Source organism: Cherax quadricarinatus, chromosome 36 (genome assembly GCF_038502225.1).
Source record: "Cherax quadricarinatus isolate ZL_2023a chromosome 36, ASM3850222v1, whole genome shotgun sequence".
NCBI lineage: Eukaryota > Metazoa > Arthropoda > Malacostraca > Decapoda > Parastacidae > Cherax > Cherax quadricarinatus.
The window spans coordinates 29,543,269-29,565,317 of NC_091327.1; the positions used below are offsets into that span (position 1 = coordinate 29,543,269).

Sequence of the window (22,049 nt, forward strand, 5' to 3'; positions counted from 1 at the left end):
AAAACCCGACACTGTCAGGCATTTCACAACTAACTCACAATTTGGAGAGGAATCTTTAGAAGTTATTTTGATCCCTCCAAGACCATTATAATAATTATAATGGTCCAGAACGTACCGAATAGCGATCTAAAGTTTTCTCTCCAAATTATGGGCTATTTGTGAATGCCTAAAGATGAAAAATTGTGGCTTGTGTTCTTCCTCAGTTAATATTAAAAAAAAAAAAAAGTACACCAAGCCTAAGTGGCTGTAAGAATATCAGTCATGAGCAAAATCTGTTGAAGTGTGAAAATAAATTTAAATTTACTACAAGAAGCGTAGTGTGTGTGATATGCAATGACTGTGTTCATGTAGCTTGTGCTGGTATAAATATAACTACTAGTAATAAAACTGTACATAGTAAAACTGACTGCAGTCTTAAAAGAGATAGAGAGCATTGTGTAGGTATAATGTACGGACTGAATAATAAAATGTTTTTATTATTCACACACACACTATATATATATATATATATATATATATATATATATATATATATATATATATATATATATATATATATATATATTTTTTTTTTTTTTTTCAACTAGTCGGTCGTCTCCCACCGAGGCAGGGTGACCCAAGAAAGAAAGAAAATCCCCAAAAAGAAAATACTTTCATCATCATTCAACACTTTCACCACACTCACACATTATCACTGCTTTTGCAGAGGTGGTCAGAATACAACAGTTTAGAAGCATATACGTATAAAGATACACAACATATCCCTCCAAACTGCCAATATATATATATATATATATATATATATATATATATATATATATATATATATATATATATATATATATATATATATATATATATATATATATATATTGTAACCACGAACAAGTGGTATTTAATCATTGACAACCAACACTGCGGTTAGCCGGAGAATCGAACCCGTGTCGTTTTAGCCAGCCTCATGGCGAGCTAATGATGAATTACTAAAGACGAGTCATCATGAGCACAGTTCTGCTTCTGTAGCTGCTTATTTGTAGTCAAAGGAGCATATATCTACTTCTGTAACCACATATAGGTAGTTATAGATGAGTAAATACCTACCGTAGTATAAGTCCCAAGACAGCGCCTCCCGTCACACCAGACACGGTCAAGATGGGCAGGAGGTTGGCATGGATCAACTCCTTTATCGCCTTGGGGCTGCACGAGAACTTCCGCGACATGGCGGTGGTGGTGGTGGTGGTGGTGGTTATAACAGGCGAGGCAGAAGTGGGGGCGGTAGTTGTGGTAGTGGTAGTAGTTGTGGTGCGGCCGTCGGCGGGAGACCACACGACAGTCTGCTTGCCCGAGCTGCAACAATGAGTAAAGGTCAAATGTGATACGCACCCAATTGGTGTTTTGTGGTATGGCTTTATTCATGTATGAGTAAGTGGAACACAAACCAGACATAATGAATACAAACATAAAACAAGTCTCTCTCTGCCCTTCTGTAATTACCTGTTTTGTAATTATTTACGAGTTTGCGAAAACTTCACTTCAACTCACGGTTCCATCTTTTAGCTTTCTACTGGCATGAAATAGGTCTGCTATATATATTTGAATACCAAAACTATCCATTTCGAGGATGAAATCTAAACCTGTCATCATCCACTGTGTCACTGTTCAGTTCGTGCCACTCCTTTATCACTTATAAGTGAGCCAGTGTTTCCTGATAACGTTGTGGCATGTTCGAATGTGTAATTTCCTCCCACACCCTTATGTCCTTATTTATTTCAGCGCTGTTTGTATATTCTTATCACAGTCTTAGTAAATAGTATATCCTTATTTACCCTGGTATACTCCAGAGTAATTTGAATATCTAAATGTAAACCTGTTTCTTCGTTTCTCGGGAGACAAAACCCATCTCTCAAAATCTTCTCTGTATCATATTTTCCTCAAACAATCGCTCCAGCCTTGATTCACTCTTCTGTATTTTCTCATGTTTCGCCGCGTTTTAATAGACGAAGGTTCAATATAAGTGTTGCATACGGATATGTTGAAGTATATTCGTGCTGTTAAGTGGTTAACATACCTCGGAGCAATGTAAGGTTTAACACTGATCCTTGATGGACTACACTAGCTACAGTCTCATATCCTGTATACAGTAACTCACGAAATCGTAGTGACACGATTGCAAACAAGCCATACCACGGGCAGGATAGAACCCGCGGTCAGAGAGTCTCAAAACTCCAGACCGTCGCGTTGGAGTTGGACGAATCTTATTGTGGCTAGCTGGTCCAGAGGCTAACGCGACGGTCTGGAGTTTTGAGACTCTGATCGCGGGTTCTATCTCCGCCCGTGGTATGGTCTGTATATAGTATTTAGAAGCGTTAATATAAGTTTGTTTTTATCCATACTAATAATGCCTTATTACTTTAGCTTGAATCTCCAGTGAATGTGAATGTAACATTATATGTATGGCCGTTTTACAGTTTAGATAAAATATAATCCATCCCTCCCTCTCCTATTTCGTCAATAAGATGCGTTAATAGTTTTTACATGGCGCTACCTTCCATTACTGAATACATGACTGTGCTCTGAGGGAATTAACGCTTTCTAAATGCTCAATAATTCTTCCCATGGCACATTCACTCGGGACGCTTGTTTGTGGTTCAGGGTTTCCTCTCCGACTCAGTAACCCCCACGGGAGGTTTCTTGACGCTGGTGAGGGGCTCATGATCCAGGGAATTGGATCTGTGCTCCAGTTCCCTGAATTGAGTCTGAATCCCTTCCATTCCCCCTCCCCCCACAAGCGCTGTATAAACCCTATGGGTTTAGCGCTCCCCATAATAATAATAATAATAATCCGACTTAGTATAATGTTCGTTACCTTCCAGTCGTCTGACACAACTTCATTCGTTATGATTTGGTACAGATCTACACGACTGGCTAGAGCAATATTTCACCTCCTTCCCATACAATTAGTGATTATATTCCATCAGGTTCTGAGACACAAATAACCCGCACTTAGGAAACTGAATCTTGCACCGAAACTGATACCTTTGATGCCGGGTTCAATCGCAAATTTCTTTACTTCCTCATTAGGCATTCTAATATTTGATATTTGTTCGGGCCCGGTCTTTACTTCTCCTCTATTGTTTCTCTCTTTCTCTTTCTCTCTCTCTCTCTGGCTTGCTCGTACGCATCTTCTCTTCACTTACTTCATTGTCAGTCAATAAAAGCCGCTACTCCTCAGATTGGCAAGTTCCTTCATGATAATTTTATTGTTATTGGTGCCAGCAGCAGCAGCTGATTGATGATCATAACACCTGGAGACCACCAGCCACGCATCAATAACACCAGCTGGTTCTGGTGTTATTGATGCTAATGTTGGTGTCACTGCTGGTGGTGGTGTCACTGCTGGTGGTGGTGTTACTGCTGATGTTGGTGTTACTGGTGGTGGTGTTACTGCTGATGTTGATGTTACTGGTGGTGGTGTTACTGCTGGTGGTGGTGTTACTGCTGGTGGTGATGTTACTGCTGGTGGTGATGTCACTGCTGATGTTGGTGTCACTGCTGGTGGTGGTGTTACTGCTGGTGGTGGTGTTACTGGTGGTGGTGTTACTGCTGATGTTGGTGTTACTGCTGGTGGTGTTACTGCTGGTGGTGGTGTTACTGCTGATGTTGGTGTTACTGGTGGTGGTGGTGTTACTGCTGGTGGTGGTGTTACTGCTGGTGGTGGTGTTACTGCTGGTGGTGGTGTTACTGCTGATATTGGTGTTACTGGTGGTGGTGGTGTTACTGCTGCTGGTGGTGTTACTGCTGGTGGTGGTGTCACTGCTGATGTTGGTGTCACTGCTGGTGGTGGTGTTACTGCTGATGTTGGTGTTACTGCTGGTGGTGTTACTGCTGGTGGTGGTGTTACTGCTGATGTTGATGTTACTGCTGGTGGTGGTGTTACTGCTGATGTTGGTGTTACTGCTGGTGGTGGTGTTACTGCTGGTGGTGGTGTTACTGCTGGTGGTGGTGTTACTGCTGGTGGTGGTGTTACTGCTGGTGGTGGTGTTACTGCTGATGTTGGTGTTACTGCTGGTGGTGGTGTTACTGCTGGTGGTGGTGTTACTGCTGGTGGTGGTGTTACTGCTGGTGGTGGTGTTACTGCTGATGTTGGTGTTACTGCTGGTGGTGGTGTTACTGCTGATGCTGGTGTTACTGCTGGTGCTGGTGTTACTGCTGATGCTGGTGTTACTGGTAGTGCTGTTGCTGCTGGTGCTGTTGTTGGTACTGGGAAAATCTCAAGAGAACTCTTGCTTATACTTGAATGCTCAGCATAACGCTGGGCTGCTCAACGGAGCTCTAGATTACTCGAGGGAGTGCTGGAGGCCTTGGGGGAGTGCTAGAGGTCTCGGGGGAGTGCTAGAGGTCTCGGGGGAGTGCTAGAGGTCTCGGGGGAGTGTTAGAGGTCTCGGGGGAGTGCTAGAGGTATCGGGGGTGTGCTAGAGGTCTCGGGGGAGTGCTGGAGGGCTCGGGGGAGTGCTAGACGTCTCGGGGGAGTGCTAGAGGTCTCGGGGTAGTGCTAGAGGTCTCGGGGGAGTGCTAGAGGTCTCGGGGGAGTGCTAGAGGTCTCGGGGGAGTGCTAGAGGTCTCGGGGGAGTGCTAGAGGTCTCGGGGGAGTGCTAGAGGTCTCGGGGAGTGCTAGAGGTCTCGGGGGAGTGCTAGAGGTCTCGGGGAATGCAAAAGTCTCGGGGAGTGCTAGAGGTCTCGAGGGAGTGTTGGAGGGCTTGGAAGAGTACTGGAGGTCTCGGAGGAGTGCTAGATTTCTCGGGGGAGTGCTAGAGGTCTCAGGGGAGTACTAGAGGTCTCGAGGGAGTACTAGAGGTCTCGGAGGAGTGCTAGATTAGATTAAGATTTTGCCACCGCAGTGGCTAGTTTATTGTGCACCCCATATCCATCCTGTGGACGGTAACGCAGGAGCATATGAATATACAAAAGGCCTAGGAACTAGGCCCCAAAAGGGCCTTATATCTGCAATTCACTTAGCTGTTACAAGCAAATTTAGGAAATTTGCTTAGTATATCTGGTATCTTATTTTCATTAACATCTTGACATGTCACATAGGTTATTATACTGTCTATCTCTATATTCCTCAATAAGTGGACAATTAAGCACATAGTGTTCAAGACAGTGACCATATACCTGATCACATAATTTACATTTAGTTTGATCATCATCTGTGTGTCTCCCAAACTGCCAGAAGTACTTGTAACCAAGCCTAAGTCTGGCCACTACAACATCAGTCAGTCTGTTCACATTGCAAGTTGCTCCATAAACGTACTTATCTATGTTCATGTTATCATAGTGGGTTATTGATCTACTCAGACTTCTACTTGCATTCCTATAACAATCATTTTCATTATTTACTTTTCTCCTAATATTATTCATAATGGCAGACACAGTTATACCGAAGTTATGAGGTCGGGAGAGTACTAGTATACTCGATAGAGCGCTACGGAGCTTGACGAAGATCTAGAGTGCTCGAAAGAGCTAGACTTTAGTGCTCTCACTGAGCACTAAAGTGCTCAACTGGGCACTCGGGTGCTCGACGGAGTGTTTGAGTGCCCAATAGAGCAGTTGAGTGGCTGGTCGAGCCAGACACTGAGTGGTGGTTGGTGTCTTGAGTGCCAGGTGGTGTGTTGGTAAATAAGAGGGGAGGGGGTGGGGAGGGGAAGCGGGAGAGGGGGGAGGGGAAAAGGAGAGGGTTAAAGATAGGGGGAAGAGGAATGGGAGGGGAAAAAAGGAAAGAGGGAGAGGAAGAGATAATGGGAGGGGAAGAATGAGAGGTGGGGAGTGGGAAGTGGGTGGGAAGGGAATCACTAAGGGAAGGGGAGGAGAGAAGGGGACGGTAACAGAGACGGGAATGGAAGTCGAGAGGATAAAGAGGAGGAGGAGGAGGGCGAGGAGGAGGAGGAAGTGGTGGTGGTGGTGGTGGCGGCGGTGATGGTGGTGGTGATGGTGGTGTTGGTGGTGATGGTGGTGGTGGCGGCGGCGGTGGTGGTGTTGGTGGTGATGGTGGTGGTGGCGGCGGCGGTGGTGGTGATGGTGGTGATGGTTGTGGTGGCGGCGGCGGTGGTGGTGATGGTGGTGATGGTGGTGGGGGCGGCGGCGGTGGTGGTGAGGGTGGTGATGGTTGTGGTGGCGGCGGCGGTGGTGATGGTTGTGGTGGCGGCGGCGGTGGTGGTGGTGGTGATGGTTGTGATGGCGGCGGCGGTGGTGGTGGTGGTGATGGTTGTGGTGGCGGCGGCGGTGGTGGTGATGGTGATGGTTGTTGTGGCGGCGGCGGCGGTGGTGGTGATGTTGGTTCTGGTGGCGGCGGCGGTGGTGGTGGTAGTGATGGTTGTGGTGGCGGCGGCGGTGGTGGTGGTGGTGATGGTTGTGGTGGCGGCGGCGGTGGTGGTGGTGGTGATGGTTGTGGTGGCGGCGGCGGTGGTGGTGGTGGTGATGGTTGTGGTGGCGGCGGCGGCGGTGGTGGTGGTGGTGATGGTTGTGGTGGTGGTGGTGGGGGCGGCGGCGGCGGCGGCGGTGGTGGTGATGGTTCTGGTGGTGGGGTGGTGGTGGTGGTGGTGGTGGTGGCGGCGGTGGTGGTGGCGGCGGTGGTGGTGGCGGCGGTGGCGGCGGCGGTGGTGGTGGTGGTGGTGGTGGTGGGGGTGGTGGCGGCGGTGGTGGTGGCGGCGGTGGTGGTGGTGGCGGTGGTGGTGGGGGTGGTGGTGGTGGTGGTGGCGGCGGTGGCGGCGGCGGTGGTGGTGGTGGTGGCGGCGGTGGCGGCGGTGGCGGTGGTGGTGGTGGTGGTGGCGGTGGTGGTGGTGGTGGTGGTGGTGGTGGTGGTGGTGGTGGTGGTGGTGGTGGAGGCGGTGGTGGTGGCGGCGGGGGTGGTGGTGGTGGTGGTGGTGGTGGTGGTGGTGAGGGTGGTGGTGGTGGTGGTGGTGGGGGTGGTGGTGGTGGTGGTGGTGGTGGTGGTGGTGCTGGGAAGAGAGGGAAGCACTGCTATCATACGTCCCACACCTCTCTCCCCTGCTAGTGTATCTACAACACATAACTTGCATAATATTGCAGAGGAAAGTAATAGGTAGGCTGCATCTTTCTTGACTGTAAGAAAGCATTCGACACAGGTTGACAGACGAGGCTCATGCACTAACTGGACAATCAGGCAGCAGTAATATAGAAGATACTCACCTACACTAGTACTCGGTGGCTACACTATACTAGTTACACTGGGAGAACTCCCGAGGCGTGCCTTCACGACTCACGAAATGGTAATAACACCATTGCAAACAAACCACTGAAAGGGTGGGGGTTAAACCTCTGGCTAGTGAGTCGTAAAACTCCAGACCAGTGTATAAGCAAGTTATTTTTTTTTTAAACTTGCATTTGTGGTCACAGTGGTGGCCCATGCTAACCTCCCTATGGTGTATAATTACACCTAGTTGAATGACTCATATTGTAGTCAGCTGGCCCAGTGACTTACACACTGGCCTGGAGTTTTACGACTCACTCGCCATGGTTTCAAACCCCACCCGTTCCGTGGTTTGTGGCTTCATTACATGACAGTGGCACTGTGAGATCACCCTCAGTGCACAGCTACTCTATTCTGTACCAGAATGTGTGTGTGTGTGTGTGTGTGTGTGTGTGTGTGTGTGTGTGTGTGTGTGTGTGTGTGTGTGTGTGTGTGACTGACTCAACAATCAATATTTACACCAATGACTCATTACAGTTGTGACCGGGTGTGGAAGTGTGAATTGCTCATTACTCTATAATTTGTTCATGATTGTAGCCATGTATAAACGTAAGTAACGATACTTACAGGATTCATTACCATTGTAACTCGTGAGTTCATTACTTTTGTACCTAGTTCAGCTATCAAAACTTTTGGGGCCCAGTCCCTGGACCCATTACGTACCTCTGTAATCTGTAAATACCTTTGTAACTTGTCATGATTGTAACCAGACCTACCTGGAGTTCATTACCTTTGTAAATTGTGAGTTCATTACCTTTGTAAATTGTGAGTTCATTACCTTTGTAAATTGTGAGTTCATTACCTTTGTAAATTGTGAGTTCATTACCTTTGTAATTGTGGGTTGATTACGTCTATAACTTGCTCAGCTATCAAAACTTTGGGGCTCAGTCCCTGGACCCATTATGTACCTCTGTAATTTTTTGACTACCGCCCACAGGACGGGTATGGGGTGCATAATAAACATTAAACTAACTACCAGAATAACGTAATGAAAACAACAGAATGGGTTGAAGACACGAGATATTGTATACCACTGAAGCCGAAAGTTTACAAAAGGAGAGAAAAATAATAAAAATTCTTATGCCAGGTCATGCATAAATGCATAACTTCACATGCTGACTGTGCCACTACGAACATTGCTATGATAACACCTGCTGGTGTTAAGACGAAGGAGGTAGATATTCATCGAGCCATAACTTGGAAAAGTTCTTCCCAGAGTGAAACAATACCACAGCAACACGTTACAGTAAAACGTTGTTACAGTAAAACGTTGTTACAGTAAAACGTTGTTACAGTAAAACGTTGTTACAGTAAAACGTTGTTACAGTAAAACGTTGTTACAGTAAAACGTTGTTACAGCAACACGTTGTTACAGTAAAACGTTGTTACAATATAAGCTTTTTCTTGTACATATGACACTGTTTACATAGTTGTGGTGAGTCTGACCTTCAACCATCACCGCCTCGTAACTGATCTCAACAATAGTGAATAACAATACATAAATAACCCGCACATAGAAGAGGGGAGTTTACCGCCATGTCGTCGTAATCTCCCCTCTCCTATGTGCGGGTTATTTATGCATTGTTCCACTCATGTTATTGTGCCTTTTTGTTATTTAGTGAATAACAAATTTAAAAAATATGTACCGTTAGCTTTAATTCATTTTTTCTAACTCTGGTGGTTTAACGCTTATTTTTTATAATAATAATAATAATAATAATAATAATAATAATAATAATAATTCATTTTTTATATATTTACGGATAATGGGCGAGTTATTTCACGTTTATTAAAATACATATAGACCAAATTATTGACTATACTAATTACAACTCATCACCCGCGTCAGTTTCCAAACCGGAATACCATCATGATCCTGATGACAACAGTGAAGAAAAGGGATGAAAATACATAGCGAAAAGCTGTACCAGCCGAAGCTCGTTTCTTCACCGGAATGCCAGCATTTTTTTCTTCTTTTTTTCCAGTCATCCTGTGCTATTTACGAATGATCTGGAAATTCGACCTCCGGATAACTTTTCAAGGACAGTCACGACAAAGGTCATGGTGTGTGTGTGTGTGTGTGTGTAGGTGTGTGTGAGTGTGTGTGTGTGTGTGTGTGTGTGTGAGAGAGAGAGAGAGAGAGAGAGAGAGAGAGAGAGAGAGAGAGAGAGAGAGAGAGAGAGAGAGAGAGAGAGAGAGAGAGAGAGAGAGAGAGATTGATTTAAGGGTCTCTGGATGTGTCAACACTATACTAAATACCTAGGGGCAGGCGGAGATCCAATACATCTTGAAAAAGTCACATCTTCTCGTTCCTCACAACCTACGAACGCCTTTAAGCATCAAAACATACAAAAATACTAAACAGAGGCGAAGTAATAGATTAATAGATAAGGAAAACTGAAGTCTCTCTGTTTCTATCAGAGACCCTTAACCTTCCATAGGTGAAGACAGGGAAGAAAAGGAGCAGCAGCAGATTTTTTATTTAGATTTCTGTGGTTCATAATGAGTTGAATGCCAACTAGGTTCCTGGTAAGCAGAATTGTGTTCCTCGCCCCTACAATCTTGGCTAATTAAGAGGAATATTGGATGTATTTATAAACTAATATAAAGACTATAATATATACCTCGTCATGCGTAGAATGACAGGAAACGGTTGAATTTGTACAGAATTTCATATTATTTAAGTATTCACCTTGGCTCTGCAGTTACAAGTCTGAAATAATCAACGCTCTTGACTCTATAGGAAAGAGTTGGCAAGACGAGTCAGCGGGGCTCCTACCTTAGTGCATATCTCTGGACACCTGTGCAGCAACCAAGGTGAGAAGCAGCAGCAGAAGCAACAGAAAAGACAGTAGAGACATAGCAGCAACGGCAGCAATCGCAGCATAGACAACAGCAGCATTAGCAGCAACAAAAGCAACAGCGGTAAAACAGCAGCAACAATAAAAGCAGGTATATCCGTAGCTACAGAAACAACAGCAGGAGAAACAGCAGAAGCCATGACAAAAAACAGAAGCAACCACAGCACCAGAAGCAGCTTAGCAGCAGCAGATAGGGAACATCAACAGAAGCAGAAACCTCACTAGAAATAACAAGCAGCATAAAAAAAACAAGAGAAACAATTACAGCAGACAAAAACAACAAGGAAAGCAACAGAATCACATCATAACAGCAGAAGCAGCAACAACAACAAAAATATTTTCAACAGCAAGAGCGCAGGAACAGCAGCAGCAACATCAGGAGCAAAAGCAGCAGGAATAACATCTGAATCAACAGCAGCAGCAGGAATAACAGCAGCTCCCGCACATCTCTACAGGAAGTCTTACTGCCTACACCTTTTTTCGCATGGTTGAATTTGTCATGTTTTACGGGGTGTGGGCGACCTACACACACACACACACACACACACACACACACACACACACACACACACACACATACACACACACACACACACACACACACACACACACACACACACACACACACACACACACACACACACACACACACACACGTGAAGCAGTATCGCTGAATAGTGCTCCCAGGATTTAGCGTTCTAGTGGCTGTCCTAAGATATTATTAGCGGTCATCGTACGTGAGTGAATCAGTGAACATACCTACAAGAGTGTAACAGCTTTCAAGAGTGCGAATGTGATAAGATCAAGAATTTTACAATTTAAATTTGAACGAGTGCTGAGTGAGGGAGGGTAGCAGTCAGCTGATGAGGCTGCTGGCACCAGTGTTGACACAAAATATACAAACATATTAATTGGGTTAACGGTGTGATCTGAAATATTAACAAATACAGATATTGGTTGTTATAGCAGCAGTGTAGTGATAAGGTCATAAACGAGTGATTAAGTAAATACTGAAAGTGAGAAAAAATTAGTCAATCCCCAGCTGTTGGTGTTGTGAATGTAGTTAATATCATCAGATTTGTATGACCATAATACTGTACTTAAGAAAAAAGAGTGAATACCAAGTCTTAAAATTATTATTATTATTATAATCAAGGGGGAAGCGCTAAACCCGGAGGATTATACAGCGCCTAGGGGGGAATGTGGAAGACATTCAGGCTTAATTCGGGGAACTGGAGCACAGATCCAATTCCCTAAATCAAGAGCCCCTCACCAACATCAAGGAACCTTCCTTGAGGGGCCAAGTCTTAAAAGAAAAAGAAAATAAAAACTTGAATGCATGATAAAGTTCCTGAAGGAGTTACAAAAGTGAAGGAGTTGATAGCAGCCGACCAGCAGGAACCTCCATTGTTGTGCAGACGACATCACTTGTCTATGTGTGGTTAATTTTAGTTAGTGTCTAAAGTCTCAGTGTCTTGCCCTGCTGGTTGTATGCTATACCATCACTCTCTCCCTAACTTTCAGTACCAGGAGATAAATAGGGGTAACCCTGATAATGTTTAGTAAATTATCTAAATATCTTCAGAAGAGTTGTGTAGCCTAGCGACCCCCCACCCTCCCCCCGTCTTTCTGACAGCGACAAGCTAGTAAACAAGTATGTACAAACAAACACATGTGTTCACCAGTAATTATTATTATAAAAATATTAGTATATATTAATAAGGAATTGAGTGAGAAATAATCCTATAATCTTCAAAAAAGTAACGTAGCCTAGTGTGCAAAGATCCGGGCCGGGAGAGTACCAGTGAACCAAGAACAATAACAATAGTGTGTTAACGTGACCCCCTTTCCCTCTTTTTCAAAGAACGACAAGCTAGTAAACACACACAAACACAAGTGTACACAGTAAATATTATATAGTATATATTAGTGTATCTTAATAAGGAATTAATTGTGAATTTTTTTTATAATCTTCAAAAGAGTAGCATAGCCTAGTGTGCGCACGCACACGCGCATACACATACACCCACATACATACACATACACACATATACATATATACACACACACACACACACACACACAGGGGCCAGGAGCTGAGTACAGGCTCGAGGGACAAGTGCTGCAAGGAGGACCAAAGGATAAGAACAGTACAGAAACACTGCTTGAGTCCCATATCAACAGAATAACCTGTGAGGTAAATGCGCCTCTGGCAAATCTAAAATTAGCTTTCAGGAATCTCAAGAGTTATTCACGACACAATAGATAATATATATGAGGCTCATCTTGGAATATGCAGCACCAGTATGGAACCCGCACCTCATCAAACGTGCCAAGAAACTTGAAAAAAAGTGAAGAGATTTCCAGTGAGACTAATGCCAGAGCAAAGGAGCATGAACTATGAAACATCATTATTATTATTATTATTATTATTATTATTATTATTATAGCTTTATTTCTACAAGTGCATGTACAAGGTATACAGGACTAGCTGACATCAATGGCATACTACTGTACAGAAAGCAGCTTGTTATGCAGAGCATTTCGGGCAAATTGAGTCAATTTTGTCCCAGGATGCGACCCACACCAGTCGACTAACACCCAGGTACCCATTATTACTGATGGATGAACATGGGCAACAGGTGTAAGGAAACATGCCCAGTGCTTCTACCCCTTCGTCGGGAATCAAACCCGGACCCTCACCGTGTGAAGCAAGAGACTTTGCCACCAGACCACGGGGCACCGTAAAATGGAATTAAACTTGTTATCAGAGGACAGAAATGTCATAGCCGTCATTAATGACCCTTTGATTGCATTATGTAGAGACTGTTTATAATAAGGCATGGGAAACCCGTTCTTACGGGAACTCACTGCTTCTTGTATGCATAGTGTCTGGACACACCAGCTCAGACATCAGCCACAGACCCTAAGATTGTCATTTCAAAATTGGAGCCAGGGTAGGCAGGACCAGCGCTACTAGGTCTGTGACTATTACTTCAGTACCCACTTCACGTCTTGACTGAATATATATAACCTACGGGATGGTTAGTGAGATTGTCTTGGACCATCCATGAGTTCAACCTGGCAAGCAGAACATTGTCGTTGATGCTCTGTACTTTCGTGTCAATGCAACTGTGGACGATTCTCCTTTTACAGAAGATAATGTTCAGAGCACCCAAAGAAGCCATCCCACTTGGCTTAGCGTGAATACGTTTCTGACCAAAGACGATAAAACCTTATCAGTAAAGTCACCAGTACCAATAAGTGAGTCATGAGAGATGAGTTATTGTACAGAGTTTCAAGACTCGGTAGTCCTGGTAGAGCTGTCCATTAGTCAGTGATACCAAAGACGTTAAAGCATTTAGCATCGCAGCTAATTCTTGATGCCCTGGATGTTGCTCATCCAGGACGGGACTTCTCTGTCAAGCAATGTTGAAACATTATTAGTCTGGTCACGTATGGTAACTGACATCTCTAAACATGCACAGCGTTGCAAAAACAAAAAAATGCATGCTAAATGAGGGAAAACTAGGAGATCCCAACACAGTTCAGGTTAATCCTGCGAACCTTTGGTAAGACTATCTATCGACTTGTAGGTTAACTGTTAGACTTCACTGTGAAGGTAAAAAGCATTTGTGCTTAATGGCGGACAATTTTTCATTATGCTAAGCTGGCGCCTAACACGGATAAAATCGCAGGAACGACGACACGGGTGTCAAGTTGTTGCATAACTTTGATACATTAGTCATATAACCTACTTGGTCTGAATACAAGCGTCTGTTACCCTTAATGAATATCCTTCGGCGCTACTGCCATGGCTTTAGGTTTCTGCCAAACAGACGCCCAAGTATTTTGTTCAGCTGAGTTGCTTAGGTTCAACATTATTTTATTTACTGATGCCACGGATATTCACTTTTCCATAACTAGGACTTTCCTCTTGTCCGCACTGAAATGCATTTGCCACTTTTATGATCACAACATTTATCTGTTGAAATTGTCATGGAGATCCCTGGTGGCCTCAGATTATGCATCTCCTCAGAACTGTGTCGTCACAAGAAGCTGTTGACCTTTCGCTGTAATCTTAATCTTCTTGAAGGACTAATGTATTTTGCATCTTCACTCTGACTTGTTTTACTTGTAGCTGAGATTCACTGAACTTAGTAAGTCTTTTATTTAGTTTTCTAGAGCGATATGGCCAATGATGTGTCAAAACTATAGCGGTAAACACATTCAAAGGACGAGTAATATTGCCTAATACCGTTCCTATGGCGGTGTGTTGACAGGCCGAGTGGTGCTGCCCACTATGCGAGAGAAAACAAATACCATAGTGAGCACAGGGAGGTGCCTGAAGAGGATGTGAGGGAATATGAAGAGAAAGGGGACTTTGAGGAAACGGGGGACAGGTGAGGCAACAGGGATCGTGGAATGTAGTTACCTAGAAACCACAATTACAGAGTGCCTCATAAAAAGGAATAAGTGACAACAAAAGGTGAAGCTACTAATGCTGGAGACGACAAATCCCATTAATACGTGGCCCAACAGTTCCGTGACTGTAACAATATCGCGGCTGAATACCGTGGCTGCAACAATACTGTGGCAATACCGTGGCTGCAATAATTCCCTGGCTACCACAATATCGTCGGTTCAACAATATCTTGGCCGCACCATTTCCATGACAGCAACAATATCGTAGCTGTGACAGCATAATACAGTGGTTCAATACTACCATGGCTGCAAGAATATCGTGACTACAACAATACCGTTGCTGCAACAAACTATTATGGCTGCAACAATATAATACTGTGGTGCAACACTACTGTGGCTGCAACACCACCTAGGTGAGACAATACTGTGGCTGCAATAGCGCGGTGACTGCAACAATACCGTGTCTGCAACAAACCGCAACTGGAAAATCAAAACTAGACTAAATGTCGGTACATCAAGAATAAAAAAGCACAATACTGTGACTGGAACAATACACAAATAACCCGCACATAGAAGACCGAAACTTAACGTTACGTTTCGGTCCTACTTGGACTATTGACTAGGTTAGGTAAGACTTGTCAGGAAACAGAACAAGTGTTTCTTGGCACGGGACTGTGTCATATGACGATCAGCTGCTGGTGCTTTTTTTTTTCTACACAGGGTTTGACAAGGTTATTTACAAGCTATTTACAAGTTAAGCATCCCTAACTTTATTGACAAGCTATTTACAGGTTAAGGATTCCTAGGTTTATTGACAAGCTATTTACAGGTTAAGGATTCCTAACTTTATTGACAAGCTAAGAGCTGTTACCTACATCAGCTCATTTGAAAGCATTTTTATTGTTATGAGACATACAAGTAGGGAACAGGATGAAGTTGGAGCCATCTGTGGGCCATCATTTTCATTTGATCAACTGACTATCTCGTTGACATCATTATGCTGTACGAATGTGTTCCATACTCGAGTCATCCTGGGTATATATGATCTCAGATGGAGTGATGTTCTGGAGAAGGGTACAGCCAGAGCGAAGTTGCTGCTTTCTGCCCGTCTTGTGGCATAAAAACTTGTTTCACGCTGTCCTCGAAGTGGATCCAAGTGTGGTACTTTGACAATATTGGCCTTGTACATAACATCCCTCCTGTGTTGAAGGCTCTGCTGAAATGACAGATCTATCCAGGATTGGTCCAGGCGAGAGATGAGACGTCTTGCTTTGTTCTCTACTCTGTCAAGCAGTGCTGTAAGCTTCCTGGCTGCCTTGTTTGCAAGATTTACAACATGGTTCTTCATGGTTAGTTTGGAGTCAAATTTCACCCCAAGGATATCAACTTCTTCTCCAGGTGCCAACACCCTCCCATTCATCCTTACTACTGCACCAGCATTACCATCATGGTGGTTAGAGACGATCATCATTTGCGTTTTCTAAGGTGCAAATGTTACTTGCCATCTATTTCCCCAAGCTGATATAGCTCTTAGCTGGTGATTGATGTAGCTTAGAGCAGCTGGCATTTCTTCTCTTGGATAAGTGAATGTCAATGTACAGTCGTCTGCATATACATGTGATTCTGGGATGAGATGAAGGTCGTTGAAGTAGACATTCCATAACAATGGTCCCAGCACGCTTCCTTGTGGAACACTTGCCCCAATAGGATGTTTTGCTGATTCCGTTCCATTGAGAACTACACTTAGAGATCTACCATGAAGGTAATCACTGAGGAGACATAGCGTAGAGCCTGCAATTCCCAGTGCTTGAAGTTTTGCTAAGAGGCCCTGGTGCCACACCCGGTCGAAAGCGCCAACAATGTCCAGTGTTACCACACAGCTGACTTTGGATTCATCCAGTGACTGGTGCCACTTAGTGGAGAGGTTTAACAACAGATCAGCAGCAGAGTAACCTTTCCTGAAGCCATATTGACGATCACAAAGTAATGAGTGGTAGTCAAAAAACTCTGTCATTTGTCTTGAGATTATTGTCTCAAGGATCTTACCAGTGATTGACAGGAGTGACACTGGTCTGTAGTTGCTGATTTCTGCTCTGCTCTTCTTTTTGTGAACAGGGACTACATTTGCCTCTTTCCATAGAGAGGGCCATTTACAATGTACTAGGCAGTGCTGAAAGATGCGAGTTAGAGGTGCTGCTAGCTGGTCTGCACATCTCAGCAATCTTGGGCTCAACTTGTCTGGGCCCATAGCCTTTTCTTGGTCAAGCGATTTAAGAAGGAAATGCACCTCCTCCTGCCTTATTGTCACCACTGACAGTTTTGACACAGTTCTTGCAGCTAGCCGAGGAGGGTCCCTTGCTGGATCAGGAACTTGCATTTTGGTAGCAAAGTGTTCAGCAAAGAGGTCTGCCTTCTCTTGACTACTAGTAGAGGTGGTCCCATCCTGTCGATTTAGAGGTGGAATGAGTTCATCAGGCAGATAACCTTGTCTGTCCTTCACCAGGGACCACCAGGTTTTGGAGCCTACCCTACCTGATGCTAACTTTCTTTTAGTGTCCACCTCCTATTTTGCAAATTCCTGTTATAGGTGGTAGGATGTCTCTTATACCTTCGCCATGCTTTGTACTTAGCAGTAGCAGCCTCTCTACAACGAAAGCCAAACCAAGGCTGATCTGTAGGCTTCGTCACATATTGCCGATGAGGAATGTGTTCTTGTAGATTAAGGATGTGTCCAGTGAAGGCTTTCACTTGGGTGTCAACATCCCCTGGTGGTGGCGAGCTCAGAGCAAAGGGCTGGCCAATTACCTCTTTCCCATAACTCGTTCTGCTGGCCATAACCAGGTTGTGCGTGTGGACTCCTCACCTCGTTCTGCTGGGATCTTAAGCGTCGTAAAAACAGCATTGTGGTCAGACAATCCAGCGTAGCCGAGGGGTTGACAAGTGACTATGCCTTCTGCCAAATCATTCACTACTGGGTCAAGGGAGGAGCCAGAGATGTGAGTAGGGAAATCAACAAAGTTTCTCATGTCAAATACTGCAAGGAGGTCATCAAAGTCCCTCTGTATAAGGTGTTGGTTGAGGTCACCAACAATTATGATATGTTGACATGACTTAAGAAATCGTAATGACACGATTGCAAATAAACCAGTTGTGTTGTAGCAGAAAGGAGTCAATATTTTCCATTAGGAAGTTGATATGATCTGCATGTTTCCACTGAGGTATGTATATTGCACATGCTAGTACAGAGGTACTAGTGCTTTGGGGCATCTGACCGAGGCCTTCCACTGGCTTATCATTAAAAATTATAGTTATAATTATAACCATTGACTAGTTAATGGTCCAAGTTGGACCGAAACGCCGTCATAAGTTTCAATCTCCCATGTGCGAATTTTTCAGGTTACCTGTGCATTTTCGGTATATCTGCGACCATTATCAAGCCGTCAATTGATTACTGCCGGTCAAGAACCCAAATATTTACCAGTTTTCATTACTGACTCGTGGGTTTGTTGTGAGTGGCATCAGATGGATTTGTTCAAGATGTTTATGATTTGTTTAATATTTGTTTAAGATGTTTAAAATTTGTTTAAGATTTGTTTAATATCTGTTTAAGATGTTTAAGATTTGTTTAAGATGTAAGAGTGATGAGGACACCATCTTCTAGGATGCTCATTCACTATATTTGATGTTGTTGTTATTGCTGTTATTACTCTTATTGTTTTTGTTGCCGTTCATCTTTTCGTTGTTCATTTTTATGTGGTTGTTGCAGTTGTTGTTGGAAATGATGATGATGATGATGATGATGATGATGATGACGTTGATGATGATGATGATCATCATCATGACGTTAATGATGACCTTGATAACGATGATCATCATCATCATTATAAACGGGAAACTTTGAGCTGGTATCTATATCTCTTCTCTTATGTAACTCTTCCTCTCCGTATCTCTTTCTCTTCTTCTGTAACTCTTTTTCTGTATCTCTTCTCTTCTTCTGCATCTCTTCTCTTCTTCGCCAATGGACTTGTCAACTCTTCACGGACTGAAGAGGGAGGGGTTCCGTGCTGCAAGGGCACTTGATCCAACGAATTAAGAGTAACTCTTCCTTGGATCAAACCTGTTCATCGCCTCTCATGCCACAGCTGCCCGAAATGGTAAATTTAGATTTTTCTACCGACGTGGCTAGTTTGTTGTGCACCCCATATCAATCATGTGGACGGTAGCGCGAGAGCATTGGATACACAAAAGGCCTAGGAACAAAGATTTGTGTCTACAGTTCACTTATCTGTTACAAGCAAATTTTCTTAATATATCTGGTATCTTATTATCATTAATAAGATATCTTGACTTGTCACATAGGTTATTATACTGTCTATCTCTATATTCCTCAATAATTGGACAATTAAGCGCATAGTGTTCAAGGTAGCGACCATAGGGCTGGCCACATACTTTGCGTACGGTATGATCATCAACTGTGTGTCTCCCAAGCTGCCAGAAGTATTTATAACCAAGCCTAGGCCTGGCCACAGCAACATCAGTCAGTCTGTCCACACTGCAAGTTGCTCCATAAACGTACTTATCTACGTTAATCTTATGGTGGGTTACAGATCTAATCAGGCTTCTAATTACATTCCTATAACATTGAATTTCATTATTTACTCGATTCCTAATATTATTCTAAATGCTAGACACAGATATACTGGTCACAGACCGGGCCGCGGGGGCGTTGACCCCCGAAACTCTCTCCAGGTAAACTCCAGGTAAACTCCAGGTACATTCTCCGTCAGGGTACTTTTCTTGGCTAACATATCAACTTTATCATGGAGGAGTAATCCAATGTGTGATGGGATCCATAGCAATTGTACATTAATTCCTTTGTCCCGGATTTTTGAGTATCTATATTTTGGCTTCTCCAATGTGCATGTTGTTAGAGTCATTATGCGAGTCAAGAACCTTCAATGATGACAAAGTCAGTAATGATGACAGGGTCAAGCTCAGTGTCATAAGTTAGCTTTAATGTTATTAGGATGGCAAATAATTCGGTTTGCAGCGTAGAAGCCCAATTGTTAATTTATATGCCTGACTCAACAAAACTGCTATCGTTCTTAAATAGGGAGGTGACAACAAGAGCAGATGCAGCCCTGCCAGTAGACTCCTGCTTATACCCATCAGTGTGTATATAACATGTGATAAATCATTACTACCAGTTAGGCGAGAAATTTCTTCTTCAGCAGTTGCTTTTACAAGATGGTAACGTAGTAAACTGCTAAAGAAATGTATTGAGTAATGTGTAACCACGGGAAAATTGCAGAGGAAATTACTACTCTGTGAGAGTGACGGACTTTACTGAGGCCTGCAGATGCTCCTGCCTCTTCATAATAATTGGTTAAGTGGATCATTGAGTGGATATTAAGTGGATCACTGAATGCATGTTAAGTGGATCACTGAATGCATGTTAAGTGGATCACTGAGTTCAAGTTAAGTGGATCACTGAGTGGATGTTAAGTGGATCACTGAGGGGATGTTAAATGGATCACTGAGGGGATGTTAAATGGATCACTGAGGGGATGTTAAATGGATCACTGAGGGGATGTTAAGTGGATCATTAGTTAATGTTAAGTGGATCATTAGTTAATGTTAAGTGGGTCATTAGGTAAGTGGATCATTAGTGGATGATACGTGGATCATTAAGCGGATGTTAAGGGAATCATTAGTGGATGTTAAATGGATCACAGAGTGGATCTTTAATGTATAATAAGTGGATGTTAAATGGATGTTAAGTGAATGTTAAGCGGATCATAAGTGGATGTTCAGTGGAGAATAAATGAATGTTTAGTGGACCATAAGCGATTAATGTGTCAATTCTTATATTAATTATATTGTGAAAAATATATGGATACACACATCTATTCAGAATATTTCATCAGTGGTTTATGTTTTATTGGCAAATAAGAGTCTTCTCAGTCATGTAGCCTCACATTATCTTCCCAGGATCTTAGGTGTCTGTATATTGGTTAATTATATGTAAATGAAGGTTATTTTGCATTACCCTGACCAAATCCGGCTACGCTAATCGATCCGGGAATAAACAAATATTTTACGTATGGTGCCAAGCAAAGTATTCACAAATATACGAACGGTTATTCGGAACAGGCTGTAGTTTTTATGTAAAAAAATTCTGCGTTGTATTTGTAACAGAGTAACTGATGTGATTAAGCGCAAATCTTTGCAAAGTTAGGAAGGAGGGTGACATTAAGCGCAAGTGGAGACTTAGATCGCAAATTTTGAGAAGAGATAATAAGAGCCCAAGAAGAGACGTGCGCTCTTAGAACGACTCTCTTGAGTCTTAGAGAGTCGTTCAGGAGAGACTTCATCAAGTGAATCAATAATAATACTAAATGGTTATAATCCTGTTTCCTGACAAACGTTGCCTAACCTAAGTGAATCGATTTGAACAGCAAAATATGTGCAACTAATGCGACATTTTATTGTGAAAACGTTTCGTATTACAGCAGCTTTCTCACTAGTTGCTCTTGAGTCCTTTTACCTAACATATTGTGGGCAATTCTACCAACGTTATTGCACATGTAACCCGTGGTAGCGGGAGGAGGAATGGTAAGGAAAGGAGGAGACTGGGGTCTGTCTGAACTAAGTTAATTGAGGTCAGGGAAGGACTGGCCTTGACAGTAGGGTTGTCCATTCTTGCTGAATCCTCCTTCGTCCATGATTATTACCTTCACATTGTTCACAGGTATACCGCCATGGTCATGTATATGTTTGTATCACGGCGATGTGTTGTTAGTACTGCGTACTTACCAAACAAATCCATGATGCTGTTGTTGGTTGTTGTGATGCTTTATTCGTCAGGGAAACTCCTGACACGGGTCTTAATCAAATGATGGATAACCCGCTGGGTGGTAGCGTGGGCTGCATGGCTTGCTACGACAAAAAAAAAAAAAAAAAAAAAATAAAAAATAAAAAGTAGCCGCTGGGTACCTAATGTTTATCTATATCCATGTATCCTTGTATTAATGTGTGAGTGTTCCTCCTTCATGTACTGTATTACCTCCTTCATCCTTGTAGTTGTGAAGACAGTAGGTTACCACATGACGCCGAGCACATGTTGTGTGTGGGTGTATGTGTGTACTCAACTATTTGTGGTTGCAGGGGTCGATTCATAGCTCCTGGCCCCGCCTCTTCACTGATTGCTACTAGGTCCTCTCTTTCCCTGCTCCATGAGCTTTATCAAACCTATGTATGGTTCCTACCTCCACTACGTCACTTTCTAGGATACTCCACTTCCTGACAACTCTGTGACTAAAGAAATACTTCCTAACATCCCTTTGATTCATAGGAGTCTTCAACTTACAACTCTGACCACTTGTTTCTGTGTCCCTTCTCTGGAACATCCTGTCTTTGTCCACCTTGTCTATCCTGCGCAGTATTTTATATGTCGTTATCATGTCTCCCCTGATCCTCCTGTCCTCCAGTGTCGT

General features: G+C 43.5%; 1 protein-coding gene across 5 annotated transcripts in view; it reads right to left on the reverse strand.

The window, feature by feature from the left end:
• The window catches only part of Eaat1 (Excitatory amino acid transporter 1), a 349,192-nt gene that overhangs the window by 65,805 nt on the left and 261,338 nt on the right, over positions 1-22,049 (reverse strand). For all 5 annotated transcript variants that reach the window (XM_070091619.1, XM_070091618.1, XM_070091617.1 and 2 more), the window contains exon 2: positions 1,102-1,347. In XM_070091619.1, coding sequence (XP_069947720.1) covers positions 1,102-1,220 — 119 coding nt within the window. In that variant the 5' untranslated portion in view covers positions 1,221-1,347. The remainder of the gene's footprint in view (positions 1-1,101; positions 1,348-22,049) is intronic.